Source organism: Parasteatoda tepidariorum, chromosome 4, assembly GCF_982258835.1.
Source record: "Parasteatoda tepidariorum strain Cologne lab strain chromosome 4, Ptep-v5.0, whole genome shotgun sequence".
Taxonomy (NCBI): Eukaryota; Metazoa; Arthropoda; class Arachnida; order Araneae; family Theridiidae; genus Parasteatoda; species Parasteatoda tepidariorum.
The window spans coordinates 98,526,204-98,542,016 of NC_141758.1; the positions used below are offsets into that span (position 1 = coordinate 98,526,204).

General features: G+C 28.5%; 1 protein-coding gene across 1 annotated transcript in view; it reads left to right on the plus strand.

The window, feature by feature from the left end:
• LOC107455322 (endoplasmic reticulum-Golgi intermediate compartment protein 3) overlaps window positions 1-15,813 on the plus strand; it is a 33,919-nt gene that overhangs the window by 11,976 nt on the left and 6,130 nt on the right. The window contains exons 6-10 of the mRNA XM_043052901.3: window positions 6,916-7,081; window positions 10,270-10,327; window positions 12,001-12,032; window positions 13,163-13,259; window positions 14,272-14,336. Coding sequence (XP_042908835.1) covers window positions 6,916-7,081; window positions 10,270-10,327; window positions 12,001-12,032; window positions 13,163-13,259; window positions 14,272-14,336 — 418 coding nt within the window. The remainder of the gene's footprint in view (window positions 1-6,915; window positions 7,082-10,269; window positions 10,328-12,000; window positions 12,033-13,162; window positions 13,260-14,271; window positions 14,337-15,813) is intronic.

The window sequence follows — 15,813 nt, forward strand, 5'->3', positions numbered from 1 at the left end:
GCGCGCACACTTGAAACTGAAACCCAAGTGCTCCAATTCGGATAGAAAATATCAGATCCTTATGAAATGTTTTTCTTTTTAATTTTGTTCTTGTTTATTTTACTTCTAACACTTTTTTTGACGTAGGGGGTAAGAAGGGTTACTTTTCTTCTGAGTTCAGGGTCAGGTTGAAATCACTCGGTGATGTGAGAAAGCAGTGATTGTTTCGATTTACGCCCATTTCTTTCTTCTTTTTTTTTTTTTTTTAACGCTAAAACTGTTCATAAAAAGTTTTTGTTTTTCAATAATATAATTGAATGAATATGAATTTTTTGAGTGCTTGAAAATTTTTGTAAAGTGCTTGAAAAGTTTTTAAAAAGTGCTTATTTTTGATTCAAAGATTTGGCTATGCGCCCTGTCATGTTATGTAATATGTAATGCCTGATTTTGATCCACAAGAATTTTTAAATACTATATATTTTATTTATTACGTTATATTTACTATACTATAATCTATTTACTATATAGTAATGTATTTACTATTTTATGTATATATTTCAAAGAGTAATTTTCTCGCATTATCAAAGCAAAAGAAAAATTTGTAGTTTATAAAAAATATTTAAAGGCATGCTAAAAGACTATCTCTGAACATAATTTTTGTATTAAAAAAGTAAACGCTTAAAAATGATTGCAATTGATATGCAACTTGAAAGTTTTTTTCTACAATTTAAACTGAAAATAAGAACATTTAAAAGTTGGATTTTTGAAAAAAGGTATTTATTTAAAAAATAATTTTAAAATCACTTAAAAAATATTTATACTACACTTCGATCCTACACATGCGAACTTCTAAAAAAAGAGAAACTTAAAACTTAACGAGTTGAGAATAACCCTAACCAAGGAAATATTTGTAATGAAACCTATGAACTCGGATAATTTTACCAGTGTAAAATTATTTTTGAAACATTGATTTTTTTTTAGTGGAATATGAGTAAAAAAAGCAGTGTTTTTAAGGGATGATGGCTTATTTTTACAAAAGGGCGCATTTATAAGGGTCAAAGGGCTGAAAGGTCGATCCCCCTCCTAAAACCGCTTAAGGAGAACACTACACAACAAATATTCTATAATTATTCTCATGATTTTTTTTAAGAAATAGATATTATTATAACACGCACATTTGTTTATAATTTACCTCCTAATTTGACGATTTCACCGTTTTTTAGACTTTTCTAAAATGGTTTTAATGTGTACTGAGTACATTTTAAAATTGTTAATGGTGAAAAACAGCATAAAAGGATTATACTAAAGTTTATTTCTTATCCATCACAATTATGAAATATTTAAATTCATAGTCACTTGTGCAACATAGTTTTTGTATTTTATTTATCTGTATTGACTTTAAGGCAGGGTTGGGTTTTTGCCGTCAAAAACTGGTTTTTGACATGACAGTGGTAAAAACCGTGTTTTTACCGGTAAAAACTGTCGAAAACCTACTGTTTTCTTTAATTTATGGCATATAGCGGACAATATATTATTTTCACATAATTGCCTTTGTAAATTATTGAATAAATGAATGTTGTAAACAGGGTTGGCAAGATTTTGCCGCAGGTGGAAAAAACCATGGTAAATACCGGTAAAAACCGTCCTGGCAAAAACAGGTTTTTGCCAAGCAAATTGGCAAAAACCTATATTTTCCAAGATGAGAGGACAAAAACACATTTTTGATACAAAATTATTCCTAAAATTGAAATATTTACCATAAATATAAATAATTACAAAAAAATTAACAAAATTATTATTCCATAATTAAATTATAATGTAATAATATATCATTTTAATAGTTTAAAGCATTATTGATTGGAAAATTTGTGATTATTCTCTTTTTTCCAGTGAAATGAACTTATTTTAAATTAATATAACTATAATTTAAAGCATAAAATATCTATCAAGATGTGTAGTTAATTATTGTACAAATAATAATTTTTTATAATAAATAATAATAATATTATGCAAATAATAATATTTATTTAAGGATTCTAAAATAAAAAGAGGTCAAAAACTTTCAATCTTTTAAAAATTATTGCCTTTATATTAATTATTAATATGATAAAAATAATTTTTTCATGTAATGTATCAAAATTATTATTCCTTATAATTGATTTAAATTTGTTTCAAGTATTTTGTAATAATATTTAATTAGCAATTTAGATAATTTGGTTTTTGCCGGTTTTTACCAGGTTTTTGCCACTGTCCTGGCAAAAAAGCCTTTTTGCCGGCAAAAACTCCAACCCTGGTTGTAAATGATTGCTATTGATTTTGCAACTATATACATGTATTCTTATAGAAGGATATACATTCATATAGAAATATACTTATTGAAAATAGTGATGCTTATTTTTACAGGGTTCCCACGGTCCTTGAGAGTCCTTGAAAGTCCTTGAATTTTTTTTTGCTAAATTTAGGTCCTTGAAGGTGCTTGAAAAACGTCTTAGGTCCTTGAAAAACTTGATAGGTCCTTGAATTTGTCCAATACTGCTGGCGGCCCTTTTTATAAAACACCCGCGGATCTTTCTCGTTCTTTCTGTTTTGTTCCCGAACTCTCTCACCTGGTTTTTAACGCCACCGTTTCTAACCGGGCCTAGCGTCTTGGTGTCTGCCAAGCACGCGGAGCACAGCAGACAATCAATGCGTTCGGGACGAGACTCCACTTCATCTTCTGTCACATATGCTTAGATCTTCTTTTTTCTTAACGAAACTGGAATACTCTCGAATTTCGTAACAATATGTACCTTGTAGTTTTCAATAAATTTGCCGTTTTACCATCCGCACTTGTCCTTACGTTTGCGTCATTTCAAAACTTTATTGTAAAGCGTATTCGCAAAGGCACGGCTTCGTATTTGTGTTATGTAGTTTAGACTAGTTATGCCTGGGAAGTGCTATTTTAATCCCCAATGGATGGATAATCAAGCTTATAAAGAATGGATTTTATCGATGCCCGAAAAGAAGTTCAGAGCCAAGTGCCGATTATGCATGAAGGAGATCGATATCGCGAAAATGAAAGAATCTGCAATGAAATCACACATCAAAGAAAGGTAAAACAAAAAAGCAGTCTCATGCCCTGAGTTCTCTTTTTCCAAAGACATCAACATCTAATTCATCTGGTGTAAATACTCCTTCGACATCGTGTGCCCCATGTGAAACAGAAACTCTAGTGGCCGAGGTAACATTGTCTTCTTATCTGGTCAAAAGGAATGTGCTTGATGCTGAAATTCTCTGGAGTCTGAAGTGCATCACTAGTAATTATTCATGTAACTCCTGTGAAGGGATTAGTAAATTGTTCTCCAAAATGTTTGCTGATAGCTGTATAGCGAGACAATTTTTTTGTAGTGCCACAAAGTGAGCCTATTTGGGCTCCTTTGGATTGGCACTATACTTCAAAGGGATTCTTATAAATGAGCTGAAGAATGTTGATTGCTACACTGTACTCTTTGATGAGACGTTAAGTCAGTCTCTACAATCTAAGCAGATGGATATTATGGTAAGGAATTGATAATAAAGTTTGCACTAAGTATCTTACCTCCCAATTTATAGGTCATGGAACTGCAGAAAATATTTTGTCCTCTCTTTACAAATGCATGGATGATGGTTAAAAGCTCTCTAAAATACTTCAATTATCCATGGATGGACCCTATGTCACTTGGAAATTCTATTAGAAGCTTCAGTGTGAATTAAAAGAGAAATATTCCCACCAGCTCATATTCATTGGCAGTTGTGGATTACACATAACGAATAATGCTTTTAACCATGGTGAAAATGGGATATGTTCCTTCTAATTTTTATTTTCAGAAAGAATTGTTGCTGCATAACATTTAGAGAAGGTTGTGTAAATTATGGATGAATAATTTCAGAAACGATGCTTAATAGAGGAGAGGAGGGGGTTATGGAATAGTCACGGAATATGGAATACCTAAGATTTAACTCTGTCTTTCATGCAGCCTTCACATGGAAATACACAGGATTAAAGGATTTCACCATTAACACCTCATTACCATTACTTACAGATTGTGCTGAAAATGATTTTGTGAATTAATATGTAAAACCAGTAGGGTTGTTTTTAAAAAAATCAGGGATGAGATTTTTCCGCTTTTTAGCGGATTTCCGCTTTTTTCACTTTTATCTCTTGAATTTCAGTTTTTTTTTTTATCAAAAATTCAGATTTTTCTAAAAATTTCACTTTTTTTATAAGTATTCCGCTTTTTCAGAAAATTCACCGATTTTCAAAGAGAAACAGAAAATTCAAACTACATAGCTAGCAATCCTTTCTCATTTTTACTTATTATAGCTATTTTCTCCCCTTTTACTACAGCAGCTGATAAGATTTTCCGAATTTTTTACCCGCCCTCCCGATAGATCCGATTTTTGTAGTACAAGCGACGCTGCTTCTGACAAGCCTTTTAGAGGTCCCAAAGCTGGAATCTGCTAATATCTCCATTCTTATTCACACGATTTTAATATCAAACATAGCTTTTCATATTTGCGTGTTACGATTCTTATTCACGCGATTTGAATATTGTATGTTGCGATTCTTATTTACGAGATTTAAAAATCCGATATTGTGATTCGTATTTACGCCTTTTTAAAAACCTATATAGCGATTCGTATTCACGCAAGTTTAAAATTAATGTCTTGATTTGCTCATGCGGTTTATAATATCAAACATTGATTTTCGTATTTATACATGATTTTAAAATAAGGCATTGGGATTCGCATTCACGCATTCTGAAAATTATGCATCATAACTCTTATTTATGCAATCTAAAAATTACGCATCATGATTCGTATTTATGCAATCTAAAAAGAATGAATCGTGATTTGTATTTACGCATTTTAAAAATTCTATATCCCAGTTTGTATTTCCTCATTTTCAAAATCGTATATCTAGTTTCATATTCATGTGATTTCAAAATCCATAATTGTTATTCATATTCACGCTATTTTAAAATCAACTATCGCGATTCTTGTAAGAAGTAAATTATTTTTTTAAATTAGTTACTATAAAGGTGACTGTTTTTCTAACGACGATTATTAGTATATGTAAGTGTTACAACATCAGAGAAACTGGAAGGGAATATATTCAAAACTTACATTCTGTGCTTGCAAAGAAGAAAAAATAGGATTTGTCACAAGATGTTTGAAGATGGACTAACGACTAAATATAGCAAACATAAAAGATATAGCAAACAAAAGCAATCACTTAAAAAGGGATTTAATTTAATTTTTTTTTTTTTGGAAAAAGAGTTAATTAACTCATCATCAAAATTTTATTTATAATTGCTGTTATTTATGCTATAAAAGGCAAAATTCTTATCAAATAAAAAACAATTATCTAAATAGTTACTGATTGTCATGTAATTTTTCAAACTAAAATAGCAATTTTTGTATGTTAAGGAGTTACTATATATTTCTACTTCACTGTTATTGATATGTTTCAAAGGGCTCTAGTTAGATTAGACTATAATATTAACATAATGATTCGGTCCATTGTTAAATTTTTTTTCCCAATATAATTTAAAAAGTAATATTACTGATATATTTGCTATAAATCACATAACAGTATTTATTAAAAGAAATGAAATATTAATGTATATTCTCAGTAGTTTTAATTTGCTAAACCAGGTAGTTTTTCAAGTATTAATTGTCTCTTATGTGAACTGAGGAAAATTATAATTTCCAGCTTTATTTTTTCAATTGGTAATTTTTATTTTCACTAAATGTTAAGTAGCAATGTAATCATTTATATAATAATAGATTAGTACAAAATTGTATGTCAACACATTATTTATTACCTTAAACTGTCTGGAATTTATTATCAAAGGGTTGCGCTTGCGTAAAATTTATGATCGTGGAAATTCAGCTTTTTTGCCTTTTGGCTAATCTCATCCCTGAAAAATATAAATTTTAGTCCATAATACATATACTTTCTTCTCTCTATATAGGCAAAGCATTTAGGTATTATATTTGAAATTAATTATTGCCACAACAAGCATTGTTGCTTCTAGTAAAATAGAAGAGAATAATTTTTGAAATTGGTTTTAGATTAAGGTCCTTGAAAATTTTGTTGAGGTCCTTGAAAAGTCCTGGAAAGTCCTTGAATTTCAATCTCATCATAGAGTGGGAACCCTGTTTTATCATTATAGCTTGATTTGCAAAGGATTCAAAATTTTGCTCTTCTTAATTGTTAGAAATAAACAAACAAACAAAAGAGCTTGGAACTATTAATAAATTCGAGAACTAAAAAGAAGAATTTAAAATTTGGCATTTCTTAAATATTAGAAATAAGCTAAACAAAACTTTCAAAACTTGTAGCTACTAACAAACTCTAAGTCAAGAATGACTTGACATTCTTCAGTAATGTAATATGCCAAACAAAATGATGCCTGGAAATGTTGAAAATTTTGTTTAGTATCCTAATATTTTACTTCAAATAGTATGTTTTGATATAATCATGCTGGGAAAATGCAAGAATCTGTTCTTAAATATCTTTTAACAACTTTTTTTCTAATTTTATTGCCTAAAATGAATTAATTTTAAATTACAAGCAGTTAAACTCAAATAAAAATACAGTTTTACCAAAACTATGGGTTTTTGACAGTTTTTGACGTTTTTGACTGAGGGGTTTTTGACATGACGGTAAAAACCATGGTATAAACCGGTAAAAACCGTCATGTGTCAAAAACTTGCCAACCCTGCTTTAAGGATAGTTTTGTATGATCAGTTATAATTTAGATTTACAATATTCATGCAAGAAGTTTCTAGCAAAAGTTATAAAACATGTATGTCTTTAATGTAAAAATGTGTCTCAAATTAAATGTCTTTATTTTGAAGTATAAATATACTTAACCTAAAGGGAACATTGAATATTATTTTTCATTGTAGCTGTTGTAACACGTGTGAAGATGTGCAGAATGCGTATCGCATGAGAGGTTGGGCCGCTCCTGATGCAGATAGCATTGAGCAGTGTAAGAGGGAAGGTTGGAACAAAAAGTTAGAGTCTGTGGATATTGAAGGTTGTCAAGTATTCGGTTACTTAGATGTGAATAGGGTGAGTGATTTCGCTATTTTTAAATTAGTGTAAACCTAATTTTTAAGGTTCCTTTATTGGAAAAGAACCTACCCTCGAATGTCAGAGTTTGTTATGGAACCAAAGATTTGACGGTCTCGAAAAGAAGCCTTTTTTTATCTTTGAAAAAGGCACTGTTGGTGTTGTCTCACTGAAATAAAAACCACCTTGATTTTGTGCCATAATAGAAATTGCTGCAGACCATTGAGAATGAAACATGCATATTAAGAATGCGTATATGGCAGTACTTGTACTTCGTTACTTTTTAAATTTTGTGCTTTTACTTGTTTGTTTGGTTTTTTTTGGGGTTTTTTTTGTGAAAAAGTGCAAGTATTTGTAGCGAAATTGTCTAAAGAAATCATTACCTTTTCCTAAATTTTTTTTTCAAAATTTTTCTAAAAAAGTTTTTTTTCTTCAAAATTTTTAAAATTAATTATTTTTATTTATAAATTTAATATATTATATGTTCTTTAACATCTACCTTCTTTTTCCAAACACCCTTAAAGTATTTCAATTTCCTGAAAGAGATAGGGCCGTTCTCTAGAGCACTCAATGTTTTTGCAGACATCATTGAATGATAAATTTTTCCTATAGCATTGGTACAAGCTTTATTTACTTTTTACAAATCAGTTGTGATGTATGGCGTAAATACCTGCAGTGTTGAAAGGAATTGTTCAGCTCTAAAAGTTTGTTTGAGAAAAGGGGGGGAAATGTGCATTTAAACAAAAAAAAAAAATTTTTTTTTTAATGGTGGGAACTTGGCTCTATTTCTCATTGGCCTCAGATATGCCAGAATTGCTACTCTCTTATCGTTACACAGTGGGCGCCTGTGGTTAAGGCATGGCTGTTGAGTAACGTCGCCCACGTCATTCAACCACAAACCCATTTATAGGGTGGGATACAATCACACAGAAGAAAGGACATAAAACACAGAGAGAAAGTTGCATCCATGCCTAGGGTGGGATTCGAACACACAACCTCTGGCCCCATAGTCCAGCTCAGTAACAACTAGACAAGTGATCAGCTGTAATATGAACTATGTAATGTATATATTTTCAGAAAGATAGTTCATCCAACCTCTTAGTATTGGAATATTATAATTATTCTGACATCGGTGTATTGCATACTTTCACACCCTCTGTCCTGTATGAATTATCTCAGTGGATATGTGAGTTTTAGCAACTTGCTTCCTCAAACTCTCTTGCATTCTTTCTGGAAATATTTCTTAGTAGTATTAGCTGGTAAGCAATGGAGGGGAGAGCGAATTATTCATGTTCTTATGAATTCCAATCAGTGGTAGTATCATAGAGTTTATATTGGTTTGCAAAAAAAAAAAAAAAAACAACTAGAGTACATTGCAAATTTAAACATTAAAAAAAAAATGTATTGTAACAAATTGGAGGTTTTTGATTTGAAAAATGCTTTAATCTATTTGCAGTCAAAAGTCCCATATCCGGAATCATTGAAACTTCGGCAAGTCCGAAAAATAGATTTGCCCGGATAATAGGTCTTTAAGGTAAACAAACATCAAAACATCCTTATTTAATAAAACATAGGTAATAGATGATAATTAACGTCAAGTTCAATCAACAACGTTTAAATCCACGGGATTTGCACAGTTTTTGCTACAAATTTTCACATTGTCTTTAAATCTCGATACTTTAATTTACCATTATAACATACTGCTAATTCTGAATCACTATTTCAGTTAATTATTTCTCGATAGCGATAGTTTAGTGAATTATTAAAGCGGATTTTTACTTGGTTTTTAAAATCTCAATGTTTTAAGACATTATTATTTCTCTGGGCTAACTTTAAATAGCACATTCATTTTGGATTCAATTATTAAGATTCACTGCAATCCCGCATGTGAATTTACGATTGCATTTTTGTCAATTATTGCTCTGCATTTTTTAATAAACCTTATTAATTAAATATAATAAACTTAGTTTTTTATGCTTTCCTTTTTTTTTATTGTTGTAATAGCTGGAAAGGGAGGCAGGTAAGGCAAGGACGCCAGTACTGGTTTTTCAAATGAGTAATTATCCTTCTTCAACAGCTTGGGAAAAAAAGTTAACTATTTCAACAAAAAATTAGGGGGAGTATTTTTCAGGATTGGCATGATTTAAATCAGCTGATTTTTTAAAAAAACTATCAGTTTAATTAAACTGATTTTTTTTAAAGTTATCAATTTAAACAAGCTAATTTTTTTAAGAAAAGATATTATTATTAAAGAAAAGTACAAATATTTACTATTTAAAGTATAAAATATTTTTTGTGCGACACAGTTAATAAATACATTCTTTAGAGTTTCATTTTTTTTATAAAGTCTGATTTCGGTTGACGGTTTTATACTAAGAAATAATGTAGGTTATGCATCTAAATTATTTTATTTGCATGCATATCTCTTTCATTATTTCATTTATAAACTCATTGTTTTGAATTAGCTAATTATTTAGGGTGTGTTCTTGTTTTAACATCTTATTTCATAATGAAAATTTCTTACCACGAAATAATAGAAGGGATATGCATGTAAATTATTATGTTTCAAAACAGTCTAAAAATTAAAAAAAAGAGGCTGAACATAAAACTTTTAAATTGAGATTTTCAATGTAAAATAATTTGCTTACAAAAAAACCTTTTTGATTACACCCATTTAATTTAATGTTTATTTGAATTCAGTGTGAAGTTTGTGTATATCAAGCAAAGTAACTTTAAAAAAAATTTTTTTAGTTATGTTTTCTAATCTAAGCTAATTTACTCTTCATTAGTCAAATAGTTTTCCTAATCTTTAACATTTATTAGCAAACTGAGCTTGAAAAACATAACTGTGATTCTATTTATTCAGTGATAAGTTTTTAATAATTAAATAATAATTTTAACCATTTTAGTAAGAAATGTGTTAGCTATTTTAGCTTTAGTTTGTTTTAAAATAATGTTAAGTATTACTAATACATATAAGATGTTTTGGTTGATAAATGTAATAAAAAAATAAAAAATCGACTCAGTTATTAATTAATTTTTTTCAAATTTTTCAGGAGTAAAACTCAAATCCATTCTTTTAAATACACATCTATATGCATATTAGCTAACTCTTGAGATATATGGATTTATTTGTTATGGTTTTAATTTATGCATTGTTACTATATAATGCCTATTTTGAATCTTAGGTTGCTGGAAACTTTCATATTGCTCCAGGAAAAACTTACACACAACATCATGTTCATGGTATGACTTTTTTTCTTGACTTAAAGTAATTTTGAAAAACTAAATTTTACATCTCTTTTTTTTATCATATTTTTTTTCTTCATTTTTTGTATTTATGCATGAAAGTATGTGAATTTTATGTATTCACCCCTTTTCATTTCTTTATTTTTTTATATTGACTATTCAAACATTTTAAAAGTAATAAAGCATTTTAACATTGAAACATTATATAAGTTATATAGCTTAAAGAAAAATAACATATTTCCCAAACTGAAAAAAGTAAAACATTTTTATTAATGTATATAAAACTAAACTCTGTGGTGCGACAGCCCATAGAGGACCAAGGCCTAATGTGCCCATCTCAGTTTTCTTGACCTTGGTCTCTGGGGTGCGGAAGCAGATGTTCCGGTTAGGTGGTCAGCCGAACGCGGAACCCCCAGTGTTTAGTTCCCAAGCATGCTTGGTACTCATTTATCGACCCACTGAAGGGATGAAAGACTGAGTCAACCTTGCCCAGCCCTAAGATCAAACCCAGGACCTGTGGCACAGGAGCGGGAAGCGCTACCACTCAGCCACCGGGCGTCATTAATGTATATAGCCTGTGTGAAATGACTCATTTTTCTAAACATTAGGAATTTAATCAAGTTCGCTAAATGCGGAGAAAAAAATTTTTTATTTTAATCAAATCAATAATTGCCTGGTATCATGTATTCAAATTTAACTATGCCATTTGTGTAAAAATTTACAACATGGTGCAAAATTCATTTCACTTTTGTTTAAAAAAAAAAAGTCCGCCTCTTCAAAGAAAATGTTTCTTTTTCAAAGAAATGTGATTTTTCTTACCATTGCAAACATGAATTAAAATAACATTCATTTGGTTTAAAATTGCACATCTCAATTCCTGTTCACGCGATTTTAGATCGTGCATCCTATTTCTTATTTTCATGATTTTATAACAAATATCGAGTTTCGTTTTCACACGATTTAAAAGCCACTATTATGAATTGTGGTCAAGTGACTTAAAAAGAGTATATCAGAATTCGTATTCTCGCAATTTTAAAATCAAACATCAAGATTTTTTCTACGGAAAGATGTTTTATAATCTTAAGTTATTAAATTTTAGTTATTAATTATTTTGTATGTGTCTGCTTTTTTGAATTGATCTTATTTTTTAAATTTCTATTATATATTGGCTATTTCTATTATGTGGGGATCATATGTATTAAAAAATAACTCATAACTTGAATATACGAAAGTTTTCATTACATATTGAAGTAATCAGAATTCCTCTTAGCGGAATGCTGTTCATTGTTTACTAAAACTTATCATAAAAACAATACAATAATACTTAAAATACTGATTTTCCTTTGTTTTGCTTTTTTAGTTCATGATTAACAGCCATTTGCGATTAAATTTTAGTTATTATTTATTTATTGCATAGGTTTGCTTTTCTGAATTGATTTTACTTTAATGAATAAAAATTTCTATTAAATATCGGTTATTTCTATTATATGGTGATCATATGTATTAAAAAATAATTCATAACTTGAAAATACGAGCATTTTCATTGCATATTCAAGTAATCAGAATTTGTCTTAGCGGAAGGCTGATCCATGTCAATTGATTAATTACTTATCATAAAAGCAGTATAATAATACTTCAAATACTGATTTCCATTTGTTTTACTTTTTTAGTTCATGATTTACAGCCATTTGCCGCTAGTCAGGTAATTATATATATATTTATAGTTATTATTTAATTTAAATTGTATAGTAATATTTAAATATGTCAATTATGGGCTACTTTCATAGAAATCGCCAAAAAAAGTTTCTTATACGAATGTATTGATCATTAGATATCTTCAAAAAATTAACCGCATGATTCGAACTTTCCAATCAAAGATGTTAAAACAACTTTTTTTAAGATTTAAAAGAAAAAATGTTTTTTTTAATTGTGAGTCTCCATATTTAATATCCTTCCAAATAGCTTAAATAATTTTAAACTCATTAGTTGTGTTATGTGTAAAGGTTTTAGAGATAATTTCTGCAAATATGATTACAATAAGAATATTAACAGTATTCTTTAGCAATAAAATATTTTTGAAACATAAAAACGTTATGCTTAAAAGTAATTTTTAATTCTTAAACAGCATTTTGGATAGAAAGTTTTTGTTTTTCTCCTCAACATTAAAAGCTCAAAGCTATTTTTGATTTCTCATTTATATATATCTTATTTTAGTTAAGTTTAAATTTTTTTCTTCATAGCTCAAAAGTTAAACTCAAAAGTTTATGTGCATCTTTCAAAAAAGTATTTTTGTATTTTTATTCCTTACAATTTCACCAAAACTGTTATATTTAAATATTACTAAAGCATGAATATTGCAAGAATAAAGAAAACTAAATTTAATTTTAAAAAAACTTGTTTCTCTCCTCCTTATTCTGAACTTTTATTACTATGGTTGCTCTTTTTTTTTTTTTTTTTTTTTTAAATGCATTTCAACATAAGCCATTAACCTTTTTTTCATTCATTTTGAAATTAAGCTTACACCAATAACAAATTCGGAACTAGACTAAGTGCTACATCATGAGTTAAAATGTCTACTGAATTACTGTTGATTCTTAACATTTTCAAAATAATAGTTGCCTTTCTTCATTTAATATGTTCACAATTAATAAATGCTTTTGATGCTCTAAATAATCAGGTTATTTTTTCCAAGAAATTAAGTGTTAACCCTAAAATACACATAACCACTGCACATAATATCACATAAATTTAGTTAAATTCTTCTGCTTTTTGAGTCCTGTGTATGTATATGTATAAAAATTTATGTTTTTTTTTTCTTTTTTAATTCCACAGTTTAATTTAACCCATATGATAAAGCATTTATCCTTTGGGAAAACTATACCTGGCAAAACTAATCCCCTCGATGGCACTACACAAGTGGCTAATGAAGGTATGTTTAAGCAAAATGAAATCTCGTTTAAACTTCATATGTTTTTAACATATTTTTCAAATATTTGAAATGAAACTAGGTTTTGATTATTTCTAGTTATAAGCTGTACCCATTGACCCTTACATATATATATATATATATAATATATAAAACAGTTGTTGCCGAGTGGAAGGATAAAAACAGGTCTAAGGCAAGGAAAAAGGGTTACAAAATTTATTAATTATTAGACAGAGAACGGTTATCAAAGTGGACACAAAATCGTTGTGCTTCTCAATAAAAGTTCGAGGAAAATCTTGCAAAGTAAATCCGTAATATGTTTCCTTTTAGGAAATTAGGGATAACTTAGTACATAATTGTAATTGGTTTATCAAATAGGTCGCGCGACTCCCACAAAGAGCAGAGGGGGAAATGTCTTACTTTTAATTGATGCATACTTGAACCAAAAATAGATTAAAGGACAGGATGTGAATTTAAAAGTGTGAGAAAGCATTTCGATTTTGAATGATAAATTAAGAAAAGAATTTACAGAAAAGGAATAACATAAAAAGGTTAATTGAAGCTCTTTATGTTACATATATATATGTATATAACGTCGTTGCTAAGTGGAAGGATAAAAGCCGGTCTTAGACAGGGAAAGAGGGCACAAAATTTATTTAATAATTATTAGAGACAGAACAGTTATCAAAAAGTGACCCAAAATCGTTGTGCTCCTCAATTTGTGATATATTTAATGGTAAAAAAATGCTCATAAAGATTGCAAAATAAATAATTTTGTCATTCGATCGCCAAATAGCAACCTTGTTCAGGTTTGTCACGTCCTTCTCCCAAAAATAGCGAAATAGTATCGTCAGATAACACGTAATGGGGGCGGAGCCAAGTGCCAACTCCTGGTGAACAAAAAATAACTCAGGCTCTCACGAGATTTTTATCTTGTGCTGCTATCTAGTGTTCTTTATGTTAGCTAACTATTTGAAATTGCATTTTATTACATGATGTGCGTATTATTTTTTAGGCTCTATGATGTTTCAATATTACGTTAAAATTGTACCAACAATGTATGAACGTATAGATGGTTTAGTAAGTCAATTTTACTTGTTTAAAGTATTAGAATTCGTTAAAGTGACCTTATATTTATAAAATTTAGTTGTTTAATATTAAATAAAAAAATATAAGTTTTTAGAAAGAATTTATTAATCATAGTTCATTGCCATCTACAGATGTTTTAGTTTATTTAATTAATTGCAAAAAAAAAGTAGTTAATAAAAACCAAGTTTAAAAAAAAATAGTATCTTTCAACACAATTAAAAATATGTATTCATATTTTAAAAAAAAAAATTTTATTACCTAGTTGCATTTTGAGAATTTTATTTATTATTAGCTTTCAGCTCTCTTACTTACTTTTCTTTTCTTTTTTTTTTTTTTTTTTTTTTTTTAATTGATCCATTGAATTTTCATAACAATAACTCATCTCTGTTCTGACTGTTAATTCTGATCCAAACTGCTGAATAAAGTTTACAGACAAACAATTTGGCTTAAAAAATAGTCATTTCATTTCTAGATCAAGATTACTTAAAATTGACTGTGGGTATGCGCTAGAATAAATATATTTTTAATTTTTCTATAACATTCAAAATTTTAGGCTTGTTTATTCCAATTTATAAATTTTACCTTGAAAACAGGGTTATATTGAAATATTTTCATATTTAAAGCTCAGAAATTCAAGAATAAGTTGCAAAAATTTTAACGTAATTTATCTTATAGAATAGCGTAATTAATCTTATTTATTTGTTACAAAAGCATATAAATTTTAATAAAATTCTGTATTTAAAAAACTTAAGTTCTTTTGTAGCAAACTTTTAAAAAACACTTTTTATTTTTTCCTCTTTGAATGCAAGCAATGCATCACAGAGCTCTGCCAACTGCTCCAGATTGGACAAAATATTTGGGGGGAAAAAAGGCTTAAAAATTGAATTTATTGAACCAAGAATCATACATTTAAAGATTACCACTTGAAAATATTTATCCACTGTCTGGAGCAAGTTGGAATCCCTGGCATTATGACACATATGTAATTTCCTTTTAATTCTCCTTATAATTTTTTATTATTAGTTTATCACTTATAATTGAGCTTTTTTTTGTAAATGAATCAAAATTGTCTACATAAAACTGGAATTATTTTACTGTTAATTTATCTAATTTATTGATATTAACATATTTATTAGTGTTATTTAAAAAAGTAGACTCTTAAGTATAAGTTCAGTTTTCTAATTAGTTTTAAAACCCAATTTTATAATTAATTTTGATTAAATTTATATTCTCAAGAAAGAAATACTGATTTTTGCATGAATTTCAATATATATGTGTGTGCATGTCTAATACATATATATAAAATACAGAATACATATTACATTAAAAACTATTTGAACTGTCAATATTCTGAGGGTGGGGGGAAACCTAATTATGTGGATATTAATTATTCAAGAAGAAATAAAAATTTCTTCAAAGATTCTCGAAGATAGTCTTGGCACTTAATGGGTTAAATAACTTCAAATTA